This window comes from Hippopotamus amphibius, chromosome 11 (assembly GCF_030028045.1).
Source record: "Hippopotamus amphibius kiboko isolate mHipAmp2 chromosome 11, mHipAmp2.hap2, whole genome shotgun sequence".
Taxonomy (NCBI): domain Eukaryota; kingdom Metazoa; phylum Chordata; class Mammalia; order Artiodactyla; family Hippopotamidae; genus Hippopotamus; species Hippopotamus amphibius.
Window position 1 is genome coordinate 25,961,121 of NC_080196.1, and position 11,804 is coordinate 25,972,924.

Genomic DNA, 11,804 nt, shown 5'->3' on the forward strand with positions numbered 1-11,804 from the left:
TTTGTCCGGAAAGTACCAAAGCCCCCTCCAATCTTGGCTTGAACCCTGGCACATCAGAGCCACTCCGAGAGACAAATTTTATAGCTTTATGGACCCCGACCTTCTGCACCAAACTTGCTCCAACTTTCCAGAGCCATCACCTTGAGGCCTGCTGAGCACGTAGGCAGATTATCAAGGGTGAGAGATGCCTCCAGGACAGGAATATGACCCAAGGTACCAGCCTCACTCTCAGGGCAACTCGCAACAATGTATCAGAGCCTCCCCAAAAGAAAAAGAAAAAGAAAAACATGTCTCTAGGGCTCCTACCTTTTCTCCAGGGTCTTCTGTGTTGTGTACTGGACCTCTTGTGAGACCCATCCTTGTGATTTCAGAGTCGGGGTCTGAACAGGCTGAGTGGGTATGGGGGTCGTTGGCAGCCCTATCACCTCCCCTCGACCCTTATCTCACTGCCCAGCACCACACATCCATCCCTGCTTGAGACTTTACCCTCCCGGCTTCTCTGGGTGGGAGCCAGCATAAGGCGGAAGCTCTGATTCTTTGTGCAGTTTAAGCGCCTGATCATCACTCTTGGCTTTCTCTCTTGGCCTCCGGATGTGCCTACAAGGCTCTGCATAAGCAAGTATGGGTCTGTAGCTGCTGACAAATATTAGTGGTTGCTCTGCTTTCTCATCCTGGGCAAAACAGCCCACACTGCAGCTGAATATATTTCCCCATCTGTGATGTCAGTTTCACAGAAGCCTGACAGAAGGTCTGCCCAATTGCGACAGAAGTGCCATTGAAACCAGCCTGGTGAGTGGACACATGGGAACGGTTTTCCAGATCATGGACTTTACATGCCTAAAGGTTTAATGATGGTAACTCTTATCTCACTTTTTCACAGGAGATTTCCTGCTCACTGTATTCCCTAATCCTTTTCCCAGAATCCTGGGGATATCTGCAGAATCCAGGTGAGGGACAGAGGGCCCTTTGCCCATACTTTCCTATGGGGCTCTAGAGAGCTTTTTAAGGAAAGTCCCAGCTTTGTACTAGGAAGGAGGCTGCAGCAGTGGTACATCTCCCTGGCACTGAGCATCAGAACCATCCCAGAGAGGGTAACCCCAGAGGAAGTGGTGCTCTCCTGTGCTGTGAGTGCTTTCAGAGCAGACAGAAACCTGTTTCCTCAATCCACATATATGGAAAACCTAAATTATCCATTCAGGTAAGAGCAAAGCAATTCACAAAGAGAAATGGTAGAATTTCTTGATTCCAAAAGCAGCATTGATAGACAGCTAGAGTGACTTCATGCAAAAAAAAAAAAAAAAAAAAAAAAAAAAAAATATATATATATATATATATATATATATATATATATATGAGGATGATCAAAAATTATCCACACTCTGGCTGTAGAATTTATACAAGTTTTAATATAGCTGGGGTGCAGACAGTTTTTGACTCACCCCTATATATATATATATATATATATATATGTCTAAAGAATAGAAATAGCATCTTAAGGATATTCAAATACTGATTCCAAAAATATTGTTTTTTTTTAAAAGATTGTTTTGTGTTTTCATGTGATGTAGGTTGGGACAAATCAGAAGAAATACAAATATTAAATGTCACATGGAAGTTAAACCCATTGGTTATTAGACTTAATCATGAACACGTAGGGAAACTACCAGCCCCAAACTTTCTGTCACTTTAATAAATCACAAAGTGGTGGTGATAAGGAGACTTGTTTAGGGCTATGGTCCTACTATAGGAAAGTGAGGGAAGAGTCATCTTAGCAGGATGGGACATTAGTAACCTCCTTATCTGTGTAAATGTAGAAGCAAACACTTTTTAGAGGGGGATCTCTAATAACACTGGCCATGTCTCATGTACACATATATGTGCAAAAAATAAATAAAATGAAAACTGCCCATATATGAAGGGCCAGGGGATCTTCTTAGGTTTAACCAAATATTTCGGCTCACATAGCTCTCAGGTTCACTCAGAAGGATAACAGACAGAATCAAAGCATTTCAAGGGAGCAGCCTCTGATCATTCTCTTCATTGGGAGAAGTTCTTGAAATAGTCCATAAGGCAGACCAGGTGCTAGTCTCGGCAGAACTCACCCTCACGTGACAGCTTAGGTGCAAGATGAACTTACACCTGTGAAAGTGGCATCTACCCTGGGGTAGAGTCCTCATCCCTTTGGAGTCAGTGCCTCTTGTATCAAGTTCATGAGCATAGCTTCCAGATCCCTGGCAAGCTCAATTACCAGCGTCACCACAATCAGAAATGCCCAAGCTACAGTTTCCCACATTTGTTATACCTAATCAAATATTCCTCCTAGCCAAGATACAATTTACCAAGCAAAGGCCATTTTTACCATAGAGAATTGTGTCCAGCAACTTAGCTGACCTTCTTCCTTTCTCAGGTTTCCTGAAAAGAGCTAGAAAATTGGCCTAAGATTAAATTTGTTCTGGAGAAGTAGAAAGGATATTAAAGATTTACCCACAAGAATGAAAGTGATTACAGTTACTTTTTTTCTTTATCAAGCATCACTTTATTTTCCAAATTATTTAAAAGAAGCACATTCCGTGTTTTGTTTGTGTACTTACCTCCCCGCCCCCGCCCCCCCCCCAAAAAAAAGCATTGTGATGCTTAGTGTAAAAAGATTTTAAAGGTTTTCAAATTGCAAACCATTTAAGCAACCTAATTAGATCAAACATACCTGGGAATTTCTGAGTATGTACACGAGGAAAAAAAGGAGTTAAAGCATCCTGATTGTAAAAATCTTGGATCATTCACAAGCTTTCTGAAAGCTCAATGTCAAAAAAGCTGATATGAAGAATTAAGTACTATTGACCACAAGAGGGAAGCCTAGTCCCGCTTTTATTCTGCTTTAGGAAAAAAAAAAAGTGATGTTTCCTGAGAACCTTTAAAATATTCGCCAATAAACACGGTGTACAAGACAAAACAGCTGTCATCCCCACCTGAGGCTGTATTTGCGGTGGGAGTGGTTTTAGGGTTTTGAATGGATTCGTTCTTGTACTCCACACATTACTGGCTAGAGAGTTAGAGATGTGATTTACAGAACTACCCACCACTTTCTAAGTGAGACACTGACCAAAAGACTAAACTTCTGTAAATCTCAGTTTCCTCAGAATAAATTATAAATACAGTGGTAGAAATTATGATGGTAATATTTAATATGGTATTTATTATTTTATCAGTAATATTTTAATTGGTAAGGGAGAAAGAGTACACCAAAAAAAAAAAAAAAAAAAAAAAAAAACTTTCATTAAAACCAGTAACAGTTCTCTGGCCGATTTCTCACCTTTCTTTCTACCATAAAATTTCAAAGTTAAAAAAAAAAAAGTTCAAAAGTAACAGACCAAAAATAGGTTATTCTCTATCACCATGGTTCAATAAAAACATTGTTTTTGCTAAAACATTTTACAACATTGGCCATTTCTCGCGTATTATCCTATCTAAGTCTTGAAATGACCTGTGTGTTAGATGACATTCATCCACTAATGTTCTCCCGTGTTCTACTGTGATCACCTAGCAAACTTCCATCTTGCGCTCTATGTTTGACCCGTGCTCTGTCAGCGCAAACAAGAGCCACCCTCTCATCATGACCTCTATTTTTTGAAAATTTCTTTCATTTATCATAACTTTCAGACTTGAAACCTGACTGTGCAAGTAATTTTTAATCATTTTCTGCCACCTTCCTCATCCTAACCCAGCCAGTCAGCAGGCCTAGGGATTCACCCGTCACATTTAACTTTGCCACGGGGCGACAAAGATAGTAGATGGAGTTGGAAATGGCTCTGAAAGTAATTTGCCAAAACGTGGAAGGAACAGGAAGTGGTGTTGAAGGAGTGAATCACCCACTGACCAGCCACGAGGAGGCGCTGTTGAGGACAGCCTCTCTCAGGCCTCACTGTGATCTTCCAGATGAACCTTTTCCTTCGTAGTCTCTCAGCTACCAAGTTCAGCCTGTGCCTATTAGGAGAGACAAGAAAACCGGAAATTACAGAACAATCTGACTCTAGATGCTCAAATCATAGGAAACGGAACCTGTGAGAATATTCTAAGATGTGGATTTGAAGTTTCTAACCCCTCCACCATATGAGTGTGTGTGTGTGTTGGGGGGAGGTCCTTATTTATAAAAACTACACAAAGAAAAGTGATTTCGCACCCCTGAGAGCCTGTACAAACTCAGGCCTTTGAAATATCAGATTTCAAATGGAGATAAAGAAAAAATGAATCAAACTCTCAAACTCTCGTCCTCCCAGGGTGGAAATGAGTCCATACCCCATGTACCCCTTTGTTCGCACAGGATATCTTAGGAAGGTCCATTAACCCGTCATCCCAGCACATTTGTGGATGCTATCAGTTGGCAGTTTTCACTCTGACAGAGATTTATCTCAGCAGACTAGCCTTTGCCCCCTCTTAGGAGGGAAAGGAGACATGATAGAGAACAAAGAGAGTTTCTTACATGGGGATTTGGGGAGGAAATGCCTAGATCAGCATCATCAAAGATCCTCTGGTAGGAAGCCTGCAGCAGGAGAAACACCATGAAGACTCAGCGTTAGAGGGAAAACGGGGGAAGGGAAGATAAAGAAAGGGGCTGGAGGCTGTCAGAGTTGAAAACACACAGACATGATGCAGTGAGGTCCTAGACTCAACCTGGGTCAAATGCAAAAGCAATCTCATTTCCAAGCCCTCACCTTTCACCCCAAAATGATATTTTTCTCTGGTTCTAAGTTTGGTAACGTGGAGAGAACCAGAGTGAGCTGTGGGGGAAATATAGATACAGAGGTAGAGGTAGACATAGACGTAGAGGTAGATATGGATAGACATAGAGAGATGTATTTGCATTTAGTAATTTTTTAAAATTTTCTATCCACTTCTATGGTCTCATCTGTATAGTAAGGAATAAAACTAAGAATATTACATTTCCCAGACTCTGCCTACCCCGGTTTCTGAATGTGGTCTACATTCTGCCAGTGAAACTTGGTATTGTGAGATTCGGGAAGCGCAGACAGGCTGAAGGTTTCTCAGGCAGTGGACACAAGGGTTCACAGACGGGAGTACTGTGTGGGCAGCATCCTTGTGTTCACAAGACATTCCTTTCCCTCGGGCTCTAGAGGAGTCATGACGTCAGCAGCGGCTCCTACGGGTCCCTCCCTCTCAAAGTTAGGGGTCTGCACTGACTTGTTCTCCTCCAGGCTTGCAACAGTTTTAAAGTATAATTCCCTATAATAGAGTAGAATTGCAATAGGTAATTCTGTTTAAGGTGTCCTCAGGGATTTCTATTTCCCAAATGAACTCTGACTAGTACAGAAGCTCCTCACCTTTTAATGTTACCAAGACAACCTCATTCAGGTACCCTCAGAAATTCCCTCAGACACTCAGGAAGTTAGAGGTCAGAAGAAAACAGGGAACCATGATTAGTGTCCAAATAGAAACTTCTTTCTCATCACAGAGAAAGGGAACTGAAAGTCTATTCTAAAGACTCCCCTATTTAGTAATCTCATGAGGTGAACCAATCAGTGCCTTAGGACTAAATGACATCATGAGTTGCTGAGCAACATCTTGGGTTGAAGGTGCTATTACAACACACGAAGCACAGAGACATGTATAGTCTCTGAGTTCACTATACGTATATTGAGAATCTTGTAAGAACGAGGCATTATGGCAGCCAGAAAAGGGCAAGCACAGAAAAATTATATTGGTTAAGTATGATTAGCAGAGGTTAGGATAGAGGAGGTGACAAGCCTAAATTATGGGATCAGACTCTCAGCAGAGACTGATACTGTAGAACTCACACCTGGCCCATTCCACTGCCTCCAGGAAACAGTCCTCAACAATTTTAGGGCAGAACTGTGTGTGCACCTGCCCAGTAATCTAGAAGTTGGTATCAGAGGATATTCAAAGCCCTTAGAGGCAATCAGAAGAAAATCAGCAATGTATAGAGTGTTGGCTCTTATGAAGTGTGAGGGAAGTTGTGGGGCAGACTAAGACTTCAGCAGTGTAGAAAACACTGTGGAAAACCCACCCTTGTCACCTCATGAGCCACCTCCCTGCCAGGTCTCTCCTCCTTGGAAGTATCTGGATTCCAGCCCTTTCTATGGGTGGCTTAACACTTTCCTTTCTATTTTGCTATATTTTCAAAAACATGAGGGTCAGTCAACATGTGCTAACTTTCAGTATTCTCAGTAGTGGACATCAAAATAAATTCTTTGAATCAGAACTTTCATCATGAGGAAGTAATGGTAAAGCCATCCTGCAGGTTATTCTCTCCAGTCTTCCAGCTAAAATAAGCTCTGCCCCATTTACTCTATTTATTCATCTATCTGAGTCTTCAAAAAAGGTGTGTGCCCAACAGTCTTCTCCAGTCTCGGGTCATATTTAAGGTAATAGAAATTAGAAACAGGATTCCCCCTTTACTGGAGTCTACTGTCTCCAGTAACCACTACCTATGTTCCAAGGTGTAGCTTTCCATCCATCTCCAGCTTTGGGAGTGCTGGAACTCAGAGTTTCTCCTCTGATGTTCTCTATATTCTGAAGTGCTGGGAATTCCAAACTCTTGGGCAGAGTTGGCCACCTTGGAGTCTAGGACACTGGAGGAGAATCCTGAGGCAGTAAGTAGTGTCTTAAGTGAGGCTCAGTCACCCGATACTGCCAAGATTCAAGCATTCCTCAGAGCCTGAAAGTTTACCTTCTTTTTATATGACCTAATGCCCTTTAAATAAATTCCCCAGCTGTCACAGCACAGAGACATGATCAGTCATTAACTCTCACCTTAGGATATTCCCATTGATTCTATTCTTACTAATGTGCTTCAGATAGATCCCTTTCTAGATCTTGGATTGGGATGGAAGAGTCTGTGAGTCATTACCCATCACTCTTGAAAACTCGATTTTTTTGTTCTTTTTGTTTGGTTATGAGTTTGTTTCATTGATTAAGAAGTTCCTTTTCATCTAATGAACAAAGCATCTCCTTTCCTGGACCCTTTGCAAAAGCCCTTCCCTTAGCAACAGCAGTGTCATCTCAAAAGAATTCTCTGATTGGTTGCAGCTCAACTGATTTTAAATTTTAATCAGTCAGACTCTATGACACCCTACATTCTCTTGTATTCCTGTCTGTTCTGACCCACCTTGGGCTCTACTGACCCTCACCAAGACATCTAAGAAGAAAATGGCAGTAATTGGAGTCCCGATACTAGGATTTTTCATTACTGTCCTGATAAGCCTTCAGGAATCATGGGCTATCAAAGGTAAGTGCTGAGAGAATCAAAACTAGGGATAAATAAGTTCTAAGAGCATCAGAGAAATGGACATTTGAAAGACGGTCTTTGGAGTGAGAAAGAAGTGTGACAGGTATTTTCTGGGTCTCACTCTAAAATTGTAATAAATTATAGTTAGAAGAGTTCTTACCACAAATTGAAATAAGTAAAGTTTAGAGGAGCAAAACTGAGTTGTTTATTGATTAATACTATTGACTTTGATATAAGCCAGGCTTGAAGGGAAAATATTTCCTGACAGGCATTAAGAAGTTACCTTCCTAATTTTTCATTCCAGGAAAATTAGTAAAAATTAAAAACCTCATGTAATTTTGTGTGGATTAAATCAGAAAAAAAAAAAACTATGAGAATTTCTTGGCACCAGTTCTTAGCTATTTTTGCCGTGGTGGCTAATTTTTGGCCTGTGAATCCTGTCCGCCTATTTGGAGCACAGACGTGATATTGAAGATCACTAGAAAGGAAAGTCACCAAAAATCAACCATTCACCCAAGGGAGGGGGAAGGGCAGGCATACTGATATGAATTGCATTTAATTTACTGTCTCTTAGGACAGCGATAGCCCCAATTACAGTGGATCTTACAAGGATCTTTGGTCACTGTTACTTAGTAATATTCTCAAGAGAGTAGAAAAAGGAGTGAGGAAGCGAAGAGTCTAATATTATTCTCCACCATCTCCAGAGCAAATATTGTGCTGTTGTGAAGGTGTATTGTGAAAAAAGACTCTTCATCCAGAGTCACTCCCGAAGAAGCTGGCAGGTAGACTGGAAAAAAGTAAAGTAATAAGCCAGCTCCAAGACCCATGATGACAGTTGTAGGTTTCTATTGCCCAGAAAGAACCATATATGAGGATGCCTTTCAGGAAAGATAGCTTCCTTTGGAGCAAAAAGAGGAAGTTAGTGTGTGTGTGTGTGTGTGTGTGTGTGTGTGTGTGTGTGTGTGTGTAGCTGCAAATGCTAAATAAATCCCTAGGTTTATTAATATACAGTCAGATTTTAAAACCCGCCTCTCATTTACATGCACCACAGAGGCAGTGTCCTCTTTAATTGTAGCTTGCTTATTTCAAGTCTATTATTCCCTTGGTATAGATTATTCTCACTATCAACCATAATAGAATATGTCCCCTAACGACAGTATCAATTTAAAGATCTTTAAGATACAAAGGGGAAAAAAATGTACAAGGGAACGTTGGTGAGTCAATCCACATATAATCCTTCCCTCAGAGGGATGCAGGATGTGGGTGGGGATACAGTGTAGCTCTACAATGCTACAAGATCTCAAACAATTATTTGGGTACCACAATCTCCAGTGATATATTCCATGGGTCTGGTCCTTAAACAGAAAGCAATTTCTAATGCTAAAGTATTTGTTGTAATCCTGAGGATACACTAAGAAATTACTTAAAACTAGTCTCATTTCATCTTAAAGACTAACTCAACATAAAAGTAAAAGCACCATAGAATATAACAGGAAAACTACATATAAATAATCTACTCAAGATCACTAAGTAGCTGAGTGAGAAATCAAGATTTAATTTGAATTCAGAGTTCAGAACCCAGCCTTTTAAACAGTGTTTATTTCTTCTTAGAGTTACAGTGCTCTGAGACATGCCCCGGGGTTCTGGCTTAAATTATTTAATTCTTAGGTCCAGAGAGGGAGAGAACATTTCTCTTTTAGGAGCTGCTGCTGGATTTCCATAGAGGAAGTCATTTCTTAGCCAGTAACGTGGAGTCAAACAAAAGCTTCACGAGACTCTAGTTTTTCAGCCCTCATTTCCTCAAGCCACACTCTCTACACTGTCCCTTTGCTTCTCTACTCCCAGCTCTGTTGAACACGAATGTCCTTCACCCAGGCCTCATCTTCCCACTCATCCCTAATCTCCATCACTCCTCCTTTCCACTTGGCCCTCTCTTTCCACCACCCCTGCCCACATGTGTGTGTCTCACATCCTGAGTTCTTCTTCAACTCTCCCTCCAACTTCCCACCCTAACTCACTTTCTTGTCCTTTCAGAGGATCATGTGATCATCCAGGCTGAGTTCTATCTGTCCCCTGAGCAATCAGGCGAGTTTATGTTTGACTTTGATGGTGATGAGATTTTCCACGTGGATATGGAAAAGAAGGAGACGGTGTGGCGGCTTGAACAATTTGGACATTTTGCCAGCTTTGAGGCTCAGGGTGCATTGGCCAATATAGCCGTGGACAAAGCCAACCTGGACATCATGATAAAGCGCTCCAACAACACCCCGAACAGCAATGGTACCTCTCTTGGCTGCACTCTTAGACTTGGGAGTGTAGCTTTAAGTAGATACTTCAGCTGTTTGTGTTATGTTACTGTGACTGACTTCCACTCCCAGGGGCCTATTCTTGCCACATGCAAGCCCCAAATTCTCATGCCACCAGCCCAAGAACTTGATGAGTTTGTTCCTTTCTTGAGGTGCTCACATCTTGTCTCTGGCATCCACAGTCTCTCATAAAGTCCTTGCCCTGAGTCCATGTTGGAGGAGCCAGGAATGAGGTCCTTGGGTATCTTATACCTCAGTGTTGGTTCCTGTTCATGGGGGAGGGTATCAGAGCTGGGTATCTGAGACCATGACATAGATTCTCAGGGCATAATTTCAACTGCTTTTTCAGCCTTGGTGGGAGGGAGAAGGATAGGGCTAAGCAGGGAAGGCTAATTTCTGTCATCTGTCCCCCAGTTGCTCCAGAAGTGACTGTGCTCTCACACAACCCTGTGGAACTGGGAGAGCCCAACATCCTCATCTGTTTCATCGACAAGTTCTCCCCACCAGTGATCGATGTCACGTGGCTTCAAAATGGCAAACCTGTCACCACAGGAGTGTCAGAGACAGTCTTCCTGCCCAGGGATGACCATCTTTTCCGCAAGTTCCACTACCTGCCCTTCGTGCCCTCAACTGAGGATGTCTATGACTGCAAGGTGAAGCACTGGGGTTTGGATGAGCCTCTTCTCAAGCACTGGGGTAAGAACCATCCTTCCATCTCCTTTATTTTACAGTTTCATCCTGTGATGCATGTGTCTGGTCCTTTGGGGCCCCAAGTCCCCTAACTGTTTCATAGCAACTGCTCCCATTCCTGCTCTTGGTCTCCTATTGCTCAGCTTTCCCCACTTCTAATATGTAATTCCCTTAATATATCATCTGTCTTCCTCTTATTTAATTGATGAAAAAAATTCTTTTGACCAAGTACCCTATATTTGGTCCTAAGTGCTTCTCCTTACCACATGCATTACTTCTGTACTTTGATTTATTTTTCCCCAGAGTATGAAGCTCCAACCCCACTCCCGGAGACCACAGAGAATGCAGTGTGTGCTCTGGGCCTGGTTGTGGCTCTGGTGGGCATCATTGTGGGGACCATCCTCATCATCAAGGGCGTGCGCAAAGGCAACACTGTTGAACGCCGAGGGCCTCTGTGAGGCACCTACAGGTGGGTTTGATGTGATCAGAGGAAGACATACATGGAGTGATTTAAGGGAAGGAAACAGAGTGAAGGAAAGGACATGTGATGCCTTTAAGGAAACTGTTTGCAAAAATCATGGCTCCTGATTGATCTTTGCTGGACAGAATCAGACATTGCTGCCATCTGACATTCCAGAGCTTCATAGTTCTATATCCCTTTACATACATGTGTACCTAAGATCACACCTTCGGTCTTGGAAATTATCTCCAGGACCTAAAATAATTGTTTCACATTGGAATACTGAGTCCCATGATCTGGGAATGTCAACCTCAAGATTAAGACACTTCCTGGCTTATATTTCCTGAGACAGGACATCAGCCCTGAAGCATTTCCAGAGCTTCACTCTTTGGGGTTTAGGGTAGATTCATTGTATGAAATGGAAATCTCTTGGAGGTCAATGCCTGTTTTTGCCCCTCCATTCTGAAAAATGGTGTCAGGAGGTCTAAGAGAAAGTAAAGCATGGTCTGCCCATTCATGCTTACTTGGAAGGTTGCAAAGGTTGTATTTACGAGAGGTCACACAAATATTAAGATACTTTTCCAAAGCCAAAGCATTAAGGGTGAAGAGGAAGGAATCTGAAGGTAAGAACTCAACATATTCATCTTAAACTCTATAGTAACTATGTGTGTCCTGCTACAGGTAATGGACTTTGTTAGAGAGAAGATCAATGAAGATATTTCTGCTTTAATAGCTTTACAAATCCAGCAACACTCCAATTGTTCATCTCAGTGAAAACAACCATCCTTCAGCACTTCCCAGCCCTTTAGCTACTCTGAGTGAAGACGCCTTCCACAATCTCCAAATTCTAATGTCTAGTTATTCCCTGTCTGTTGCTCCTTCTTGTACTGGCTTTCCCTCCATTTTTCACTGTCTTATTATCACCATGTAATGCCTTTGGAATAGAGCCCATAGGATCCCTTCTCTGCTATGGAACCTTTTGAATGTTCTATGGGGGCGTCTCTTGTGTACCTATGACTTGGCATTTCTTCTGACTGTGACTGTGATTTTTCTGAATACAATAAACTTTGAGTGGGTCTTAGGTGGA

At 42.0% G+C, this 11,804-nt stretch overlaps 1 protein-coding gene across 1 annotated transcript; it reads left to right on the forward strand.

The window, feature by feature from the left end:
• Positions 1-7,114: 7,114 nt before the first annotated feature.
• LOC130831082 (mamu class II histocompatibility antigen, DR alpha chain) lies at positions 7,115-11,804 on the forward strand. The gene is made up of 5 exons (XM_057698643.1): positions 7,115-7,261; positions 9,296-9,541; positions 9,982-10,263; positions 10,561-10,726; positions 11,399-11,804. Exons 1-4 carry the CDS (start codon positions 7,183-7,185, stop codon positions 10,713-10,715), a joined length of 762 nt encoding a protein of 253 aa, XP_057554626.1. The 5' UTR covers positions 7,115-7,182; the 3' UTR covers positions 10,716-10,726; positions 11,399-11,804.

Bases quoted from the DNA above. Each gene is read 5' to 3' on its own strand.
- LOC130831082 (XM_057698643.1), top strand. From the start codon at position 7,183: ATGGCAGTAATTGGAGTCCCGATACTAGGATTTTTCATTACTGTCCTG. The intron at 9,542-9,981 runs GTACCTCTCTTG...TCTGTCCCCCAG, and splicing joins CAACACCCCGAACAGCAATG to TTGCTCCAGAAGTGACTGTG. The intron at 10,264-10,560 runs GTAAGAACCATC...ATTTTTCCCCAG, and splicing joins GCCTCTTCTCAAGCACTGGG to AGTATGAAGCTCCAACCCCA.